General features: G+C 47.7%; 1 protein-coding gene across 1 annotated transcript in view; it reads right to left on the bottom strand.

The window, feature by feature from the left end:
• Window positions 1–270: 270 nt before the first annotated feature.
• Window positions 271–22,511, bottom strand: part of LOC115325089 — a 39,852-nt gene continuing 17,611 nt past the window's right edge. The window contains exon 2 of the mRNA XM_029985789.3: window positions 271–289. Within this exon, the coding sequence (XP_029841649.3) occupies window positions 271–289 (19 nt within the window). The remainder of the gene's footprint in view (window positions 290–22,511) is intronic.

Raw genomic sequence — 22,511 nt, 5'->3', positions numbered from 1 at the left:
CCACAGCAAGGGTGTATGTTGTTGCTACAATTAGAAATTACAGACTTGTAACCTCTATATGCACGCTGATTTCCGTAAGTACTTACGAGCACCTTGACCTGCTGTGGAAGGCTCCACAGCACCATTGTCCTGATGCTCAGGACTACTAGAAGGTACTGGTGCCCCACTGGTGGCACCAGTGTCGTTGCCCTGCGTAATAGTTGTTTAAAGAAAGATAAGTCTTTATTTATTGAATCTCATGGTGACACAGTGGTATTATGCATCATCTGCCTAGTTCTTGGGATATGTTCTGCATACATGATTTTCATTACTCGTAACAATTTGCAATAGTACAAGCTTGGCAAGCAGTAAAAGCAAGGGGGGGGGGGGGGAAGGGCAATTCTCTGATTTGAAAATAGTCTTGCATTTCCCACACTTTTGTAACCCGATCATTTCCTTCTAACCTTCTACGCGCAACATGTACTATCGGGACCAAAAGAATGGAAACAAAGCAGCGCATAATACGGCATGCAAGTGAACCAAAATGCGCCTTTCGTGTAGGAGAGAGTTTGTACGAGCTTCCGGGAAAACATGAATACGCATAAACAACGTGCCAATCAACGCGCAATTTAGAGAATACGCAAGAAACACACGTCTACAAAGCAGCCAGGTACGCGCTGCCACTGGTTGATCTCAGATGGCAAACAAGAGCACGTGGGCACATGTTGGTTGTAAACAAACGCATGAGATACGCGAACAGTAGACGCACTTGCACTCCGTATATATTCCACCCACCCTTATTCTGCCAAAAACTACCGTGAAGAGACGCTCACGCGCTCCTGTTCTATTTCATCTGGTGCCGACGGATCACAGTGTGCGCAGTAACGACATTACTGTTGCTTGTGAAAACAAAATTACGCTGCGACCTTCCGGGGTCCGAAATATTGAGACTAACCCTCCATAAAACAGCAAATAACTGATCTTGACGACACTACTGGTACTGGGATTATCTATTATTATACATTACGTATCGATTGCACTTTTCGTGGGTATCGGTACGTCCGTGTTCGGTCACTGTCCAAATGAATCCCTTTACGTGGACAGCTCCTGCTCATAAGCTTCGCGTGCACGCGCAATTCGTCTTGCAACTTGTTCCGAACACGTGGCTTCTAAGATTTTCGGAACTCCCCACAAAAGCTATGCCGCGAAAAAAAGAAAACTAACTTACCACGACTTTCTGGCGCTTCGGTGGAGATGCCTCGATCACGTCCTCGACTGGAAGCAGAAGCGTCGGCACCGCGTTCCATCGAAGCTGTAAACGACTCGTGTCCTCCGCGCAGAAAAACTCACTTTGGTCGAAGTGGTCGTGACAAAAACGGGGCGTCATAGGCAAGTTCTGTGTGTCGTCTTGGCGGCCGGCGCGACGTAACCACGTGCTTCTGCGATGTTCATCTTTTGGCAGGACGACGAAACGCAGGCCTTTTCGGGCGTTCTTCGATTTGCGGTTGGGGCAAGTCGTAACCAAGCAAACGTTTGGCATCGCAGCGTAACCTCTGGTATGTGATGTCAAACGATGTCGCGACATTGAATTTCGCCTCGGGAGGACGGGCAGACACGAACGCACTTCCCGAAAACCCGGAGGGAAAGAGTTCATGATATGCGCGCTTCTGCGCATCCCGAGGGAACGGGAAATGCACCCAACGCGGAGGAAGGCAAAGAGAAAACGTAGTCCCTTGTTTGTGAAACGATAATTGCAGTATCGCGTATTCTCAACTGGAAATATTTGAGGTCTTGTGAAATTATCATGCACAACATATTTAAATGAACTGAAAATTGTTTCTTTAGCGAAACTTTACAAAGACCGCCAAAATTTTCAAACATACGATAATATCATTGGCCCTCGCAAGTACAGAAAAGAGTCCGCACGTATTTTATTCCTGCGTGATTAATAGGCAGTTCTGACTTCTAAAACTGAAGATACTCATTCACTGACACTTCCTTAACGCCATCGCACCAAAAAGTAGCTTCCCCAAAAACTGATTGAGTGCCCCTTTATCACTTATGTCGTGTTCGCCAACAAAACGACTGTTCCGCAGGGTTCACTTCGAGGTGCATAAGGCCGCTGTGATGTGAACAGGAAGTGAGGAGAAAGGACAGCACATGCACTTCATTGTTTTTACGACCCGCGCATGCGCGCGATAATGAGAAGAGGACGGCACTTTTTCCTCTGTATTAACCAAGTTTCAATAAAAGGAACATTTCTTTTTTTTTTTTTTTTTTGAGGGAGAGAGGGGGGGGGGGGGGTGTTTGCACTGCCCCGCGATGCAAAGAGAACATAAATATTCGGCCTTGCTTTAAAGATATACTGAACCGAAATTTGGATTTCGCGAAATAAGGCCGCAGAAGTGTCGAACGGGACGCTGCGAACTTCAAAACATCACTCATACATCGATATCTCAAACGGATGGCCGTACTTTATGAAAACAAGGGCGCGATCAAGCGAGGGTTATGACGTTATTGCCCTCCTGGAAAATTTAAAAACAAGGGGAAGCGGCCTCACTTCTCTCCTCCTCGCTTCGGTTTACCAGCTCGACGAGACGTAGCGAGGACGAGAGGGAATGAGGATCGTGCGACGTGAATTGTCACGTCGGCCGGCCTCGTCGGCCGTGTTCGATCGCCTACTTATTTTCAAAAACATACGTCAATCAGTTAGAGATTTTGCTATACGAATGTTGTTTTGGGGTTTTGCGGCGTCCCGTTTATCCGTCCAGCCTTGTCTTGTGAGCCTAAAATTTCGGTTCAGTATCCCTTCAAGCTACGAGAGGGGTAGGCGAGCGACGTCGCGCCCGACCGAACCGGATAAAGGTGGTAAGCGCAAAGCTGTTTTCTTCATCGTAGACTTATGGGTCCCTCGAGTGGGGATTAAGACTTTTCGGGTCCCCAAAGTTTTAGGACTCGTTAATCCCCTCATTACGATACCGAGATAGAAAGAACGGCCACTTGGAAAAAGGGTCGGTGGTTTCGGTGGGTGCTTAATTCTCTCGACTAATTAGTCTGAGTTGAGTCGGAGCTCAAGAAGGAGTCCTCATTTTCGGTTGGCTCGCTAAATTCGTTCGAATAGAATAGGTTTCTTCAAATAAAATACCGAATTTTACTATAACTTGTTAGGAGAGCACAGATATCGTAAAATAGGAGAAGTCATCAATGAACCTACATATTAATATGTAGGTTCATTCTTCCCCCGAATTCTTCCCCCGAATTCGCCTGATTTAAATGAGAATTGACTAAAACCTGTTTTTTTAATTATTGTATTGAAAACATTTCGAACCTATTAACATATTCAAAGAGAGACTCGATACAAAAGGTTTATATAGGCTATGGTAACAAATTTTTAATTGTTTTGATTATCAAAAATAAAAAAAAACATATTCAGTGAGGCGTAAAAAATCTCAGAAGCATTTTTTCCAAAAACGTTTGATTTTATGTATTTTTAGTTTTATTTTGAACATAGTTGAAAGAAATTGCCACTTAGGTTCCGACATCATAAAAATATAACATAAAAAATGCATCACACGCAAACAGCTGCTATGCGATAGAATATGTATGTACCAGATAAGCGCTGTTCTTCCTTTAAATCTCCAAATCGCACGACTCTTCAATCAGGAAAAACAAACTTTGTCATCAAACAAATATTCTATTCATGTTCAAAATTTTTGAACATTGAATATTGAAAAATATCAAGCCTAAAAGATTCGAAGAATCTTTCTCAATATGTTAGAACGCACTTTTTTATAATTAAAAGTGTAAAGAGGTCACGTCATGAAACGCAAGGAATGTAACACAGAAAGGAAACGAAAAAAAAAACGAGTTCCAGAGTCTCATCATCTTTTCAGAAGTTACAATTTTTTTAAAATTTACAACGCATATTTATTTAGAAATGTTTACCTGATAATAAAGAGCGACGATACTGAATTGCTTTGTTTAGCATACGATTGAAAAACAGGAAATGGAAGCTCTAGTCCGGATACGATCATTTGTTCTAATTTATTTAGAATTCAGGCTACACAATAGTAGATGCAGACCGCTTAACGTATATAAAACATACCACTAAAGAATACGGCAATTTAATAAGAAAAAATCACAGTTGAGAACACAACGTATGCAAACATATGAATCTAACACAGTGTTCAGAGTTGCGCGTTGCCAAAAAAAGCTGCGGAAATTGTAATCAAAATGTACAAGAATCAAAAGTCAAACGTCTCAATCGCTCTACGGATGTTCAACTGTATCAGTGCTATCGGCATAAATTAGTAATTTTACGTTGTAGTTTTTCTTGAACGATGATCCTTGCTGGGCAAGGGGGGGGGGGGGGGGGGGCGCTTCGAATGTTTACAGTTTCATTTCATGTTCACAAAGTAGTGAAAGCAAACAAGGCAACCGGTTTTGACTGGTTAACTATTCGATTTTATTTTTTATAAAGTTCCTGCACAAAAACAACCTGAAATTTAGAAAAACTTAAGCGATTGCCACGCCACGCGGGTCCCGTTGTCATAAGTTCTCGGGAGAAAAAATGAATTTGATGATGCCTTCGCGGCGTCGTACGCGCCTACTTTTTTTTTGTTTTTTTCTTTTTCGTGCTATCACACCATGTGAAACGGTTTATTGGAAATTTCCGACGTTTATATGGGCCGCTCTCTGGCTCAATCAAAGCGCTTATGTCGTCTTCAATTTTTGGCGAAGTGAAAAGCAGGCTATGAATTGTAGATGACAGCTATGCTGATAGGTCTGGTGTTGGCAGCGAACAAGAGTTGTAACGTTGGACCTGATACGTCGATTGTAAGGAAGAAAAGTGGTGCTTGCATGGAGTGGGAACCAGGGTTCCACTCAAGGCCAACAGTTGGGTTGCTACAAAAGAATAAATCGACCGTACGTGATCGCGCGTCGGTTTTATTTCTTTCCTTTCGCCCCGCCCCCCGCAACATGTTGTTGTTTAGGTAAATAAGGTTAAGTGTACCGCTTTCGCGATGCCGCTGATAGAATAATCAACACAAGCAGACGTTTTCACTATCTTTGTGTTCATCCCAAAAGAAACAAAGTACGCCACCGCAGAAAAAATAGACTTCAAATTGGTTGTTTTGGAACGTGCGTCGCGACTGTCAATCGAAATACTTATTTTTAAATCCCCAAGGCGGCAACAATATAGATGCGAGGAAAGAATCGCGCTAAAACGCTTTCAAATCCTATATATATATATTTTTTAAGCTTGTTGTTTCAATAACAGGGCCTAGCGTCTGTAAGTCCATACCATGGCCTCTGTTGTCGATATTTTCAAAACAAGGAAACCAAAGAGAGTAAGCAAGAATGCGTGTCACTTCGGCTTTGGGCCGGACATATATTGCCAATTGTGGCTTTTTATGCTCCGGAAGAAATCCGTCGTTGGAGGTACGCCGTCTCCATCCCCACGAACCGCAATAAACCTTTCCAAAGAAGAATTCTGCGCACGCGCAGGCCCTCACCGCGCAACGTCAAAAGCTCGAACTCCACACTTGGCGTCTGGGAGGAAAGGTAGCTTAGCGTGCAACTCCTGTTCCAGACGACAACCATAGTTTGAGCTTTCGCCGCTTGGCTTCCTCTTTATGTGAAAACATGGAGCAGTCTTATGACAAGTAAGCGCTACAATTGGAAGAAGGGAAGGAGGACCGCCACCATCTCTTTATCGTGTCCTAAATGACAAAGAAGGGGTCGTATATCATGGTCTCGGCTATCATTATAGCGGTCCCACTACTTCGACACAGACAAAAAAAACTTTTAGCAAACGACACAAGTCGCAATCATGAGGGCTCGAATTACAGCCCAGGAAGCTTCCTGTCCAGGTGCATTCCCCAGCTCCACGGGAGCAAATAAAGTCATGTTTCAAAAAAAAATCGCAGAGGGTGTTTTTGGCACAAGTTCATTTCGATGAAACGACACGGCCAATTTTGTTTCTGTGGAGAGGGAGGGGGGGGGGGGGGGTGTAAATTTATGACCTAATCAGAAGTAAAAAAAAAAAAAAAGAGCCACGTGAGTGGACTTCGCGTGACGTCGGAACTTTACCCGTACTATCTCGGGAGACGTAGTAGGTGTGTTTCGGAAATTGGTATAGTATTTTTGCTTGGGTGCCGGAGGTCAGGAATGCCTGGTCGGGTGGGGTTCGTTTGTCGACTATAGACGACGTTGGCAGGGTTCTCTTATCTCGTCGGGTACGGGCGCAATCCACGAAGCTATCATTATGCCCCGTTCTTTGCTGCTGATCGCGTCCTGAATGCGGTGATCTTCCACGGCAGCTTTGACAACGTGAAATTTAGGCTAACGAAATTGCCACTCTAAGCAGACGATAAATGAGAGTTTTTTGTGGACACGTGCTGCGAAAAAACCGATAAAAAATGTTTTACTAAGAAAGGATAAAAATTGAACTGCTGGGTTGCAAATTCCGTAGTACTTCAAATGTGTACTTGGTGTGCGAACGCTCTCCACGCTTACCTCATGGGCATCGGCCGTATTTTCGTTCAAGATTATTTACCTCGAGATCAAAGATCAAGGGTCATGGTTTACGCAAGGTCACAAACAACCCCTCCCCAACAAAAAAAAACAAAACAAAAAAAAACATAAACCAACGAATATTATAAGTCAAACCAAAAAAGTACGCTTGGTCGTCACAATTTTGCGTGGCCATTGCAACGCCCAATCTTAGCCAACAAACGTATTCTACCTTGAAATTGTTTACTGGATCTTGGATTATATCTCGACAGGTAGCGAAATCTGTGCAATACTTAACTGACACGAACGCCGTGCGTTTCATTTAGAATAACAATAACTGGTCTCACTTTAACGAGTCTAAAAAAAGAAAAGGGCGAGCGGAACAGAAACACCCATGCCCATTAAATGTCTGTGATCACAAAACAAATTTAGTCAAATCTGCTACTACTTGAACGATGTGCTTCGCAGAAGCAAATGATACCGATTACTTTTTTAATTTGTAAAACTAACTAAAAAAAAAAACACCAGCGTGCTTTTGGTTGAATTTCTCAAAGCCACTGACGCTAGGAAGCGACTCTCGACACAGAAACAGACAACGTCTGCTTTAATGAGTGCGTTAAGTAGGCCCAAAAAGACTTCATCTCAAGACCAAGTCAGTCGTTGTGCCTTTAACGAAAAGACTCCCCTAAACGGGTTTTTAGAGTCCCTACGAATTCCGTTTATGCCGACTGTTCAAACTTTTCAATATATCTTTTTTAGTTTTGGCATAGCATTAGAATGACTCAACCATGGCCGGCCGGCGTGGATAGCAGAAAATAAAATAGCTGAAGGCACTAGGCACGCTCGAGCATAAGCTTGGCTCGTCGCTGGATATTTCGTATCTTTGTCCAAGCGAATGAACTTCAGTTGAAAGCACTCTGAAACTCAATTCACGCTGTCTACTGTCAATTGAGGTTGCGACATGAGCTTTAATTAATAATTTTCACACTCAAACTTTTTATTCAAAGTTTCAGTCTAAGATGATAAAGCAAAGGCGAGCTATCACCGTCTGACAAGACACCCACAGCCGTCTACAGCAGAGTCAAAAAAAAGAGGGGTGGGGGGGGGAGGGAAGGGGGGGGAAAGGCTCGAACAACTAATCTCAACGACACAAAACGTTTTAGCACACATGAACATTATTCAAAGAGTGCCCGCGTAAAACAAAACTGCAAGCGACGATGCATACGGACACGGACATAACTACCTGTAAAGGTAAGGGGGCTGTACGGAACATTTATTGGGTGCGGACATTAAGAACACTATGAATTAGAATAGCACGACGGACGACGAAAATATTCTCTGGGAAAGGGAAACAAGGGGGTCAAAAGGACAAAATTAAATCTCCAAACAGAGCTAGCTGACTGGTGCGCGACCGAAAAATTCTGCCTGGTCCGGGTGTCGAACCCGTGACCAGTCACCTAGCTGTGTTTGGAGATTTGTGTTTGTCTTTTTTTCCCCATTGTTCCCCTTCTCCAGGGATTATTTTCGTCATTCCCGTCCAACTCGCTTGCATATTTGTATTTAATTGCATAATAATCAATACAATAGCAGTTTGCTTGCCTGTCGCTCAATAGACACGTAGGCGCAAAATTCTACGTTTCGCATGCAGTTCCCCCCACGTCATGCCACACCAGCTGTGCCTACCACTACATACGCCTATTTCACAAGGACGCCGCCATCTTGAAATATCGTCGCCACACCGCTAGAAATATCGTCGCCGTCGCCACACCGCTAGAACACGTTTGGATGTAAGCGTCACCGTCACACATTCTCGTTTTGTCTCCTCTTTATTTTTTACTATTTGCAGGTTGAAATGCTTTATTATTTTTTCGTCGTCCATACCGGATATGTTTGGCAGGTGTCTGGGGACAAAAGTAAGCGAAAAAGGTGTTTACCCAAGCCTCAAAAAATGACATAACAAAACTGCCTTATAAAAAAAAAAAAAAAAAAAAACACGTTGGTATTGCGCAGAAACACGAACAGCTGGAAGTGATATTGCCGCGCGCCAAGTAGGCAGGGCGGCCGTAGCCTAACGGTTATCGCGCTTGCCTCCCACGCGAAGGGCCAGGGTTCGATTCCTGGCCGCGGCTATGCATTTTTGTTGACACTGTAATGTGATGTTCTGGTGAAATCGAGAACCGTCTAGCTGATTCGAGGTCAGAATGTTCTACGCGTCGAACCTTCTACGTCGAATGCTCCAGAAGCCAACGTGTGTACAAAAGCGGCTCCGCGGGCAAGCCGAAGTCAGTTTTCGCCCCAGCGTTTGACTCTGCTGCTACGTCGACTTCGACGCCCACGACGCCCTGTTATTATCTTTTGTACCCTTTTATTTTTGGCACAAGTTCGCCACATTAAACGTTAATTTCTTCCTGTTTATTTATTGTTTTTCTTAGTCACCACCTGTGACATTTTGGTGGAGGTGCGGGGTACCGCATGTCCGTGCGGCGCAGCCCTCCGAGTCCTCGGGAGTCCGAACCCAAACTCCCGAGGACCCAACGAAGAGACTCGATCAAGTCGCCGCACCCAAGGACTACACCCGGAATACGGACTTTTACCACCCAGGACCAGGCAGCCGACGATGGCCAACCAGTCGCAGACCCCTGCCGCTCCTAGCGTCGTCTACCTACCCGTCGCTCCTCGGGCACCGGCTCCATTCCACGGCGAGCAGTACGAAGACGTCGAAGACTGGATTGACCAGTATGAACGCGTCGCCCGCCACAATTGCTGGACCGACGAGCAGCGCCTGCACAATGTCTATTTTTCGCTCAAGGGGACCGCGAAGCACTGGTACGAGAATCATGAGTCCTCCCTGACTTCGTGGGACATTATCAAGACCGATCTCAAGACTACCTCCATCAACCACCACCGCCGGGAGAGAGCCGAGGACCTACTGCGAACCAGAACCCAGGGCCCCAACGAGAGTGTCACCGGCTTCGTAGAGGACGTCCTGCGCCTGAGCGCCCGCGCCGACCCTCGGGCTATAGAAGAGAAGAAGCTACGAATCCTTATGCGGGGCGTGAGAGAAAACATCTTTGGTGGCCTTGTCCGCAGCCCTCCGACAACTGTCGAAGATTTTGTCGCCGAGGCAACGAACATCGAGCGTGCCCTGCAAGCCCGAGTGGGACAATATGGCGAGATGCCACCACCCTAAGCATGGCGAGATGCCACCACCCTAACGTGTGGGACAATATGGCGAGATGCCACCACCCTAAGCAAAGCACACATGAAGGCACCCTAGTTGGGCCCAGAACAGCATCTCAGCTAAGACTGGCTGAAAGAACGCAGTGCAAAGGGTGGGGTGCGAGCGTCTTGAGATGCAGCTTGAGTCTCGCTCAGCTCGCGCGCTGGCTTTGGCAGTGTTCTCTTTCTTTCAGTCTCAGCTTATACTCTGTTTCTAGCATGACGGCCCAGGTCTCTATTGTATAGACCCAAGGTTTGCGTTCACGTGTTACCGCTGGGTGAACAAACGAATGAATGCATCTGAACCATGGAGTTAATATAAGGTATGCTAGAGGTTCAACAAGCTCTAGTGTACTGCGGCAAATTGAAGCAGAAAGCAACCAGTCGGAAATTGACTTCCAGTAATGCATTTCTATAAGAAAAAGCTAGTGCACTTTGTCCCTGCGCTTGATTATGAGAGCAAATATCTCGAATAATTCGTACGTACTAGGTAGATTTGAACATTTCTCAAACACGCAGACGGAATCATAGGTCAGTTACGGCGTTTTTATGTTAAATTCGTGGCCTGAAAAACTGTGCTAAAACCGCTTCATACATGTATTTATGTGCACTGTCGGACACTGCTAGCGCCAACACGGCGTCGGCGCTTTGCCAGCATGGGGGATATACGTGCCAAACGAACGAAGGACATATGGAAAACCAAGAGAGACAGCAAGAACCGCAGTAACGCTGGATAAGTAACTCCTTGTGCATCCATACGATCCAAATAAATTGAAAGCCACGTAATATACTCCAATTTGCAATAAATAAGTGCTGTTTTATTCTTTCTGCTGATATATATGTGCCAAGATGCTTTTTTTGCGTTCAAAACATCACCCGCGCGCTCGACATTTTTCAAGATAGGGAGAAGCTAGAGAACAGGTGCCCGATGAAAGCTGCCCGGCATTGAAAATAATAAAAAGACACACCTTTCATAGCCCACATACTTCTTTCCATACGTTTCGAATGTTTTTTTAGCTGCTTGTAGGGATGCCCGACGGAGTCATTTTTATATAGTGACAGACTGAGGATATTAGCAATATATAAGCACCACCAGAATGCTGGCGAACCTTCAACACACTTTACAGTTCTCTCAATTTTTATTTTGCTTAGAATCGTCGCTCGCTTTTACATGCCTGCCATAGAACAGAGGTTTGGGTCTGAAATATCGGAAAGGTTAACATCGTTCAGGGGTAAAACAAATGTTATAACTAAAGCAATTACACTTTTACACTGTTAATAAAGGCACATAATATTAGGCACGACCCGAATAACCAATGCGTTTCATGTTATTTTACGTCGAAGAGACAAAATGCACGCGAGTTTTCCATAGGAATGCACAGGAGCACCGCAAAAGTAGACTTGTTGCTGTCTGCTTCAATTTGCCTACCGGAAGTCGCATAGACAGTTGCGCCAGTTCAACCTCTAGGGTACCTTACAATAACTCTATGGCCTGAACCACTTAAATCAGGCAGCTGCTTGCGCCTGCTATACGGTGTTTTCAATTTTAACAGCTAGCGCTATTATACATGCCTATAAACAGAACTGTTATTGCGGTTGTCGTCGACAGCAGCAACCACATAGAGATGCATTAAAGAAACAGAGGTACTATGTCAACCGTACGTTTTGCAACCGTTGTGCATCTTATCCCAATAACTAAAGCCGGGTCGTGATCGAAAGCGTCGCTGTGGTCGGCCTGCCACGATTGGCCAAATCCTGACCATAACGTCAGCAAAGAATTTCTCATCGACGGAAATAAGAAAAAGGTAAGAACTACAATGGTTGACGATGTTGGCAGTGTTGCATTGAAAGCGCAGTGATCTCAAGCTTCCATCATGCTAAGTACCAACAGCATCGAACTTGTTCTTTGCAAAGTAATGACGTCACAAAAGGGAACCACAGGAGGGCGCCACCAAAAAATCTCGTCGCTAATACCTGACACAAAAGACCGTCTGCATATAGATTCGAAGGCGAGTCACCGCGAGATCTGTGCTTCGAATGCCGCATGGCAATGACTTCAAGGAGATAACTTTGCACGTGGCATTCGAACCACAGATATTGCGGTGAGTCGTGTTTGCAGACTGTCTTTTGTATGATGTATGAGCAGTGTGACCCGGGCTTAACGGTCCATGTGGCGCCTGCGTTTGTAAGAAAGCGTGTTCTTTTGTCCTGCGGCGAGGTGAAAACAGCGGGGACGAGCCTCAGTTGTTCCGCTTCGCGCAAGAGCTTCCTATATACTTTCGACAACGCTTCGGCAGCTTGTGCTCCTCTAGCGCAGGCGTGCAGACAAAACACGGCGGAAGGTGAGGAGCGTGTTCTGAAGGCCGGGCGTTTGAAAGACGCAACCTGTCATTCGTATACTGTAAGTAGGGAGCGTCCGTAGACCACGTTTCTCCCTCCGCTAAGTCCTTCGCAACGAAGAAGCTACTACGGCGCCTGCGCGCCGATGGTCTTGACTGTTAACTTTCGAACATTATAGCGGGTTGCGGAGAGCGTTGCGGGACGGCGAAAACGATTTACGAAAGCTCCCTAGTTTGTATAGACATCTTCAAGCCTCCACAAGGCATTCGAGAAGCTTCTCAAGACCGCGTGGCCAACTATTTTTGCGAGAGTCTCGCTATCATTGTCTCCATAATCACACATTCTTTGTCTTGCAACGAACAAATATGTGGTCGGAAATAGCAAACTGGTTTATTTTACCGATTGAGACAGTTTTAATTAAAACGGTTGTTGCTAGTTGTTTCGTTGTACCACAGCAATTGTTTTTTATTCTCGTTATATTGAAACGTGCTATATATATTTTGTCCTCCCTATTCAAATCAAGTGTCTGGAATCAAACTCTTCAATCAGTTTTATAGTGATCAAACCCGCCAGTATCCACTGTGGGGATCGGTGGCCGAGTGGGCTAGCGGCGCACACTAGCTCGGAACACGTGGAGCGAAAGCTCGCGCTGCAGAACCCAGAGATCCTGAGCAGTACCGCACTGGCTAAATTGCTCATCTACAGCTGAGAGGCAAGTCGCCTGTTCAGGTATACTAACTTCTGGCCATATAAACATGCACACACCACCAGCATCCACTTGGCTTAACGACACTCGTTGGGCTAATCGGCACGTGATCCTCGGAAAACGCGTAAGCGAAAACCGAGACGGACGCGAGAAAGGGGACGTGGGACAAAATGTCCCATTCTTCGCATCCGTCTAGGTTTGCGCTTGCGAGATTCCCGAGTGCAGATCTGTACGAATGGCTCCAGAAGCCAGTCTAGCTACGCGAACCACTCTGTGCGACGTCAGGCTCGAAACACAAGCGAGACAAACACGACCTCACGACCGACGTCTCGTCGTATTGAGCACAACTTTGCGACGCGTCGGACGATCCAACGGGACGATCCAACCGGACGTTCCGACCGGTCGCTTTGTCGCGCGTGTGTGGGGCCTTTAATACTATATACCATAAAGCCGAAGTCGCACTGGTCGTACATTATACAAAAGACACGATGTTGGCTGCATCGAGAATGTTCGACGCACTTTGGCTGCACACGCATGTGTGTTTCGAACATGTTTGCAGACATATATGACCAACGTGTCAGGAGCGTCATCCTATAAGGAAGAAACACGCGTCAGGCAATGTCTGCAGTATGTGTGTTTGTATAATGTATGAGCAATGTCCCTGCGGCTTAAGAGCCATGAAACTACGTTTCTACTTTCGATAAGTACTACTAAGAATCACTTCCTAACGCTAATAACCGAATAAGCTTGCTTTCGTTTTTCTCTCTACGCAATGACAGTTGCCATAAAAAATCGAGAAATATAAGCATCGGAATACACGGAAAGAATAAAACACATGAAGGACGAACAGACACACACAGTTCGTCCCCTCAGCTCGGAGCCACAACAAGCGATGCCTATCATTTGCCGCCAACGTTAATCATATGTAGCCACGGGCTCGGGTTGGCAACGTAGAAAACGCGTGCTGAGTTCCAGGCATTGTCAGGGTTCGGCTGTTCTAATCACTGGTGTGGTTGGACACGAGCCACTACCTGATGTGTCCACCGAGACATTAGAGAGTTTTAGTAGATCGTTCCGATACCTCCGATAGCCCCGATAACGATACTATGCATGCACAAGGGAGGCGGTGGCGGAGTATCGGGTATCGTTATCGGAGTCATGGGAACGATCTACTAAAACTCTCTATTGATTGCTACTAGAGCCACTCTATATGGCAGCGTAGCTGCCAGAGTAGCGTAGCTGCCAGAGTAGCGACACGACGCAAAATTATCTAGATGCACGACGTCAGAAGCGCTTAGAAAGATCTCCATTTTGGGCCTGGGAGGTTTTTATGGTAACCTAGGGTGCCTACATGTCTGTCTGTCTCAGGGTGACGACATCCATTGTTGCCCTGAATGTGCCAGCGCGTGACGCTCTCGCGCACATGAAGGCACTCTATGGTAACCGTACTGCTAGCGACGCCGGGCGGCAACCTTTATGTAGTTGATATCTCCATTCGCTAATTGAAAAGTGGTAACAGACCTAAAAGACGCTTCGCATGGCGGTACGGCACGGGCCTCTGGAGGAGCGGTTCCTGTTTCTTCTGTGAAATGAGACGATGTGCAGCGTGCACGGACAAGGCGAGTGGTTTTCAGCGCCGCCGGGATGGCGGCCGCTTCGTGGGACGAACGAACCATCCTTGTACTTTCGGACTTCGCTCCTATGGAACAAAATCCGATTACGCCGGCCACGACAGGACGATTGCCTTGGGACATGACTGCTGCTCGACTGCCCAATAGTAAGAGAATGTATGCTTAGCACCATACTTCTTCAAGACCCAATCATTCATTCAAGATGAGATTATCTCACCGACTGGCGGGAAGCGGCGTCGACGACGGTATCACCCTCGTTTTGTGCGATGGGGTTAACAGTCGACGGGGTTAAACCAAGAAGGACAGCACGGTGGTCTACTGAGGATTGTTAACGCCATCATGATTGCTGTGATTATTCGGTGACCCAGGGCTGAAACAACTTCCCCAAAGCCCTACACGCGACGTATACTTTTCGTTTCGATTCTCAGAAATTAAAACTTTTAAAGGTTCGTGATTACGCGGTTACCTGGGGCTGAAACAACTTCCCCAAGGCCCAACATGCGGCGCATACAATTCGCATTGATTCTCAGAGATTCCAACGTTCAAACAAGGCTAGGAGTATGCGAAAATTGCATGCAAAATGTCTTATCCATCCTCGAACAAATCCCACGAATCCCAGCACCGCTACAGTGAAATTACAGATGCTGTCGCACAGGTATTAATATCCAAAGCGATCTTGCACAGAAAAGGTATAAAATCACATTCTTTCAGATCTTCAAGTTATACGTGCGTCAGAGAGCACGAAGAAGTCCGAAATCGTCGGCAAGCAGCGGCACATTACGACTACCGCGCACCGAACAAACTCGTATCCACTAAAGCCCCTTGATAAAGGTGCTTTTACAAGTACCGCCAACCATTGTTGTGGAAATGCGCAAGACACGTGCCACGAGCGGGTGCTCCGCCGCCATTCGCTTCCAAGGGCCGCTCATTTCAGTGCTGCGCCGCCATTTGCTTCCAAGGGCCGCTCGAGACCTGGGCCATGTGCGCTCGCGCATTTGGCGCTACTTGCAAAGACAAACGAAAACATATCGAGGGGCTTTAGTATCCACCAGCTCTGGGCGCTGCCATCTTACCGGTGACATCACGGCTCTTGCGAGGTCACGTGACGAGTAGTCACTCCGTTGCTAAAGGTGTATCCACACGACGGACCAAATTGCTGTTTTGGTCCGCGGGCCGCGCATCACGTGATCTTACGTCACCGCTTTTCGAGGTCCGCCGGCGGTCCGCGGCCCGCGCTTGTGAGAAATGCCAAGCGCTTTCTCGCCCGGACCTTGGCGGCGGACCGCGGCGTTTTTAGTATAATTGAAGTGCTAAGTCTGGCAACAAGCTGACTTTTGTTGTTTAGATTGGAATCCAAATCCAAAGTCGTGTTCTTTTGGCGCCAACTGTTGAAGACGAAGAAGACGTCCAGCAGACCCGGCGTCTACTGCGCAGGCAGGTCCGACCTCGGGCCCCCTGCGCTGGGGCGTCGGATGGTGTGGGCCGCACCGGCTAGGCTTGACCTAGCTCTGCAGGCAAATAAAGACGTTTATTCCTCCTCCTTGTTGTGCGAGGATGGCGGCATGGTGCGACGATGCAACTTTTCACTTCATCGCACTTGTGGAGCAATTCCCCGCTCTGTGGGACAATAAATGCATGCCCTTTTCAGTTCACTTAAGTCCTCATCGTCCTCAATAGTCAACGCCGGGGCCACCGCGGCCAAAAGTCTCTTTCGTTCAACCTATCTTGGCTCCTTACAAATAGCCTCAAAGCAGCTCGTTGCATGCGTTAGGCGGAGCTGTTTATTTGCTCATTTGCTCAGGAGAGCCGCGGCACCGCAGAAAGGCAAAAGCCCGTACCAAGGAGGCCCGCGGTGCCGTGTGAAGGTGATTATGTGACGATGTAATGTACATATGAAAGTGATGGTGATTATGATATGGTCGAGGGTTAGACCGACCCGTTCGCTCTGTCGTCTGCTCTTTTGGTCCGCCGTGTGGATGCTCATTGCAGCCGGGCGGCCCGCGGGCCGCGCATCACGTGATCAATCGGTCCGCGGCCCGGTCCGTCGTGTGGATACACCTTTAAGGTGTATCCACACGACGGACCAAATTGCTCTTTTGGTCCGCGGGCCGCGCATCACGTGATCTTACGTCACCGGTTTTTGAGGTCCGCCGGCGGTCCGCGGCCCGCGCTTGTGAGAAATGCCAAGCGACTTTTCTCGCACGGACCTTGGCGGCGGACCGCGGCGTTTTTAGTATAATTGAAGCGCTAAGTCTGGCAACAAGCTGACTTTTGTTGTTTGGGTTGGAATCCAAATCCAAAGTCGTTTTCTTTAGGCGCCAACTGTTGAAGGCGAAGAAGACGAACTTTTTGTTGTGAAGACGATGCAACGTTTTACATCATCACGCTCATGGAGCAATTCCCCGCTCCATGGGACAATAGTCGCGACGACTACACAAATAATCATCTAAAGATGTCCCCATGCCTTTTTCGGTTCGCTTAGGTCGTCCTCGTCCTCAATATTCAACGCCAGGGCCACCGCGGCCAAACGTCTCTTTCGTTCAACCTCCATTTTGGCTCTTTACACATAGCCTCAAAGCAGCTCGCTGCATACGTTTGGCGGAGCTTTGAGGTCGAGGGTTAGACCGGCCCGTTCACTCTGTCGTCTGCTCTTTTGGTCCGCCGTGTGGATGCTCATTGCAGCCGGGCGGCCCGCGGGCCGTGCATCACGTGATCAATCGGTCCGCGGACCGGTCCGTCGTGTGGATACACCTTTAGGGAACCGAGCCAGCTCAGCTCGTTGCTATGGTACCGCGTGTGACCAATCACGGTGAGAGGCGGCACAGGGAAAACCGTGGCGCTACTCTGGCAGCTACGCTGCCATATAGAGTGGCTCTAATTGCTACGAGCCAAAGTCGAGTGCTCGCGCAGTTCTCGCGTCCTATTCTTGAGGCGCACTGGACTGTCATCAGGCTGGTGGTTTCGATCCTATAATTATGCCATATAGCTTTGCGGAAGCAAGACTGAGAGAAATAGTCCTCCTTTTACCATCTCAATTTCACGACGGCAAAGAAGGTTCTGGATCGGTGGCGGTCTGTGCGAGTATACTCAGGCCACACTATGGCACCAATACGCATCTGCAAAGTCACGAACATGTCAATCCGATATCGTTTCGTGACCCCTTTAACACAGGTTTATCAAATCGCTTTTCGACTCCGGTAAAAATATCCGGTAACGATACAATGCAGGAAAAAGGGCACTGGCGGGCTCTCGGCTAACGCGATGGGAAAGAATAAAGCGATCTGCTGAACAGTCCTATTGGAGCGAGCCGATCTGTGCGAGAGCACCGCCGCGGGACTTCTTAGTAGAGACGCGATAACCAAGGAGAAGGGAAATAGATCTTTACGGACGCGAGACAAGAACACACTGCAGCCCTCTCGTAGTTACGTCTCCCTTCCCGCCCCCCCCCCCCCCCCCCCCTCTTCAAGTGGAGAAAATATCCAGAAACTCACTTTCTCGAAGGATGTTGCAGTAAGGAGATCTCTATTCAAAGGGCTACCTTAATACCTCTTTTTGCCTGTGCCTCCCCAACCTCCCTCATCCGTCCTCCCCGAGCGCTGAGAGATAACTCCCAACGGCATCCGTGTCCAAATGTCCTGCTTCTGCGCGTCGGCGGCTCCCTTTGTCCGATTGATCTTACTCTCTGGCTCGGCCGACTATAACGCACGCCCCTATCCCTGGGGGACCGGCGATCTTTCCTCGAGCGCGTACCGCTTTGCCTCAGTCGTTTCTTTATGCCGCCATCTCCGTTTCGCGTCGGTGACAATCGGGGCCATTGCGGTGCCAGAAAACATTCCATGGTTGGACGTGTTACGAGGCATACATATACGACTACGTGCGATCGGTCACGTTACTAGTGGGGAGCACTCCCGACGGAAGGTGCTCGAGATGGATCGAGGAAGGATGAAATAGATGAAGCAGCGGGAGAAGAACAGAGGAAAAGGGCAAAGCAATCTAAGCATATCACGAACAGAGCACTTTGAAAAACAAGGCGCTTGGTCGGCGTCAGCGTTTGTGATTCTTCAGTTCTGCCCAAGCGGTGACCATGGCTGACACCTGACGATAGATCGCGTTTTTATTGATCACGCGCTGAGAGCAAGCTTTCATCCGATTCGTTCGGAACCTCCAAAGCTGTTAGATCTTGGCAGACAATTCGTTGATTTATGCGCACCTCTTGCGGGTGACTGCATGGGGTTACCGTAGTCACTAGCAGCTCAGCAAACGCAGGGCATGACTTATTATAGATAAAGTTTTAGTATTTCGTATAGGAGCAAACACGAGCGCTGTGCGTTAGCGTTGCGGGCTCCACGCTGCGCATGGGCGTTGTCGCCATGAGCCAATTCATGACCGCCGTTGGAGCTCCACGCACGCGCAGCGTGGAACAGGCAGTGCTAGCGCTCGCTCGAAAACGTTATTCTACGGAAAGTCAATTATGCTCACGCTTCTTGTGTCGTGATTCGTTCCTCGGTGATCTTACCGGTTGATGCCGAATTATATAATTGGCTTCGGAATTATTATAAGATGCTCAAGACCTGCCGCACACGGCATTTCTTCAGTTGTAAGTGTCTATAAAGTAACAGAATATACTACTTCCAAAGATCGCAGCATGCAACACTGCGCGCGTAGCACTCTGGTACCTCTTTGGCCATAGAGAGGGGCGGCGTGGTTTTGGTTTTGATCTCCCCGTTCACGAAGTAGTACATCTCAGCACCGCGTAAAAATAAAGTCAGCGTTCTCTTGGATTGCGCCCGTTCATCTTCGTGAGAGCCACCGTTGAAACACGGACCTCCAGCGGCCGTAAAGGCCTGCCTTGTCAAAGCGAGAAGCAGGAGTACGGCCGGCCACGTCCAGTAACTTTCTGGCGGTCTGGCTAGCAGTCCAGAGTGAAGCGTGACCCTCCTGGCAAACACATAATTTAAAGGGGTCATGAAACGCTTTTCCAACTTTTTCCTGTTTAGCTTTCCTCCTCAACTCATAAATCGCGCATTCTACTAAACAGTTCAAGAAGACAAACAGAGGGGAGGCCCCTCTTGCTCGGAAACGGGTTTGTGTACCCGGACAGAGCCATTGTCCCCCTAGAAGGTTAGCCCGTCGCTCAAAACTCAGATAGAAGTTGCTTTCCCCAACCCGTTCACCCCGCAGCTGACAGTGCTGTGGAAGCTACGTGCTCGTCGGGCCAGCAACACTTGACACGTGATCACGCCCCTTCGCGCATACCCGCGCACAAAGAATGAGGTCAGGTGATGAAAGGGAGGCGGCTGATTGGTCCGGCAAGTGCGTAGCTTCCACCACAATATCAGCTTCGGGGTGAAGAGAATAAGTGAGGTCCGGTGTCGTGTGACGTGCGTTTGGACCCGATGACGAGCTTTTGGGACCGCGGATGTATCACAGTGAAAAGGCAGAGAGCTTACGAAGGGGAGGAGGTACGAAATAGTCTGCTCTGTTTCCATTTTTTCGCACTGAAAGTCAGGCTGTTGACTTTCTTTCTACCTTTTTTCTTTTGGCCCACTGAACGATGTGTTATTAGTAAAATCTCAATCTAAAATGATTGATCCCAACCCAAAATTCGTTTCATGGGCCCTTTAAGAAGCCCATTGAGGAGATGGAAAAGGACGACCGTATACTCCCTCTTCCCTATGTGCCTTCGTAATCCCGCGCTCAAGCTCAAACCTGCCCCAGCATTCTTTCTGTACTGGTAGGCAACAACTATATTTTAATATAAATTTAAGCGAGGTGACAAATTCTAAAATGCAAGAACTGTATTTAACCGTAACGGGATGTCGGGAAGTAAGGTTGGCGAATCGAAACCTAAACTGCGGAGGAGGGCTTCCCAAGAAGTCTTGTACGACACTACGCCGCAACGATCGCTTCAATTTTGCGAGAGGTCTGTTCGCTACGCTTCGAGATAATGACGCTTCAGCCGTCACTTTATTTGAAATCACAGGAAAAGCTCTTCCATCCTCCAGAAAAGTTAAAGCAATTCTCGACAGAAAAAAACAGACAGAAAAACGAATGCCTGGGCTTTTCTATACAAATCGTAACGATCGCCAATAAACAGTTTTCAAAAGTTCATCGAGCAACATTGGCGGTCGCCATTGCTTGGACACGAAGTGCGTGATTAGATCCGAGTCCTCGTCGAACGATGACGCAGTGCTCGGGTCCAATACGTGCTTTGAGTTCGTGCTCAGAGTGCGGTTTTTTTTTTAAAAGGGTCTATTAGCGGCGAGATGTTTTGGTGGCGCCCTCCTACGGTTCCACATTGCGACGTCATTACCTTGCAAACAACAAGTTCGATGGTGTTTGTAAATAGAATGGTGGAAGCTTGAAATTATTGCGCTCTCAAAGGAACACTGCCAACACCGTCAAACTTAAAGTTCTTTCATTCCTCTTATTTCCGTCGATGATAAACCCCTTTCCGACCTCATAGTCAGCGTTTGGCCAATCGTGGAAGGTAGGGTGCCTAGATGTCTGTCTGTCTCAGGGTGAGGACATCCATTGTTGCCCTGAATGTGCCAGCGCGTGACGTTCTCGCGCACTCGGTGCGTGAATCGGGCGGTAAAATGACGTCTATGCATTAGCCAAAGCTACGCGCTCGAGCTGAGCGACACCGGATTGCGCGCACTTCAAAATGCATAAAAAAAACGATTGAGCGGAAAAATGGCTGAGATGTCACCACTCAAGCAAAAGCGCGCGTGTGTATGAAGGCACTCTAGTGGAAGGCCGACCACAGCGACGCTTTCGGTCGCGCTCGTCGCCAATTGTGCTCATTCTGCTCTATGCAGCAAGATGGCGGCGCCCACGAGAAGATCGCAAGATGGAGTGCCGATGCTTCAGACGTTTAGCTTTTTAATAGCTCGTTCACGCGATTATCAAGGCCCTTTTAGCTAAACGACCTTTATGGTCGGCGGCGAATTAGGTCGCGATCCTCCGCGCGTGGCATGTGCTCGCGACCCAAGAGTTCTGGCTGATTTACCGACTGTAAAGGGACCCGTGTTAAAGGTGCCTTTACGCTGACCGTGTGAACAAAATGGTGTGAATGGTGACTCTGTGCTCGTATTCAACTAAAAAATGTAGTAAAAAAAAAAGAAGATATCGGGCTATTTGCGGAACGTTACTCATTTCCCCCTTTTTGTGTTGAATTAAAATATATGTACGTTCATCTAAGATTAGATTGGTTATTTTATTGAGACCTGCACGTTTCGAAACGTTTCAAAAAACAAGATTATTGCATCTGCATCTTTCTTTGACAACCAAATATTGTAAGAACTACTTTGCTCAGCGCATGAATAATGCGCAAAAAAGTTATTTTTTGCTCGAAGTGACAACGAGTGAACTTACCACCCTTCGCTCAGGCCAAGTGTTTGAGCACCAAGGGAAAGGGGGGGGGGGGGGGTGAAGACGGGAGCAGAACGTGGTAAATCTCAAGCGCTGACGTAGATGGTCCCGAGAGAAATACGAGATCGAGAGCGACAAAAGAGCAGAGCAAAAAAGCAATCGAAAGGTCAGGCGCGTTCGCCTTACCGCGACTAGTTGGAGTTGCTCATGCTTTGGTACACTTATTTTAAACATATATTCTGTTGTATGCTGCCGTGGCGGCTGAAGTCGACCGCCCTGCTCCAGTACCGGTGAAGAACAACCTTTTTGTTTGATCCTCTTCTTCTTCAGACTGCAAATGCGACAGTGGCGCCGCCACAACAGTTCCCCCCTTCAAGAATAAAAAGGAAATGCTATGTGCAAAATTAGAAACAAGAACAATAATATAAAACAAAATACCGCAATCTCTGTGGTCTGGAGGTATGTCTGGCAGACCGTCTTGGTTCCATGGCCACTGAACTGGGCGAACTGATAAGGGGACATCCCGGTGCCGGCGAGGTCGATGGAGATGCCGGCAACGCGGCCTCCAACAATGTCGCGGGAGGTGCTTGTGGTTGCGCGACCGTAGAAGGCGAAGATGCGGTTGATGATGGGGTCGCTGATGGTGTCGAGAACCATGGCATGAGGCCCAGGTCAGCTTGAGGAGGTGGCTTCGTGCTTAGAGGTATGACAACCAGCCGCTTCCTGTTCCACACTTACCCGTCTTC

This window comes from Ixodes scapularis, unplaced genomic scaffold (genome assembly GCF_016920785.2).
Source record: "Ixodes scapularis isolate PalLabHiFi unplaced genomic scaffold, ASM1692078v2 PGA_scaffold3__209_contigs__length_174095766, whole genome shotgun sequence".
Lineage (NCBI taxonomy): Eukaryota > Metazoa > Arthropoda > Arachnida > Ixodida > Ixodidae > Ixodes > Ixodes scapularis.
This window is presented reverse-complemented; position numbering and strand designations above follow the sequence as displayed.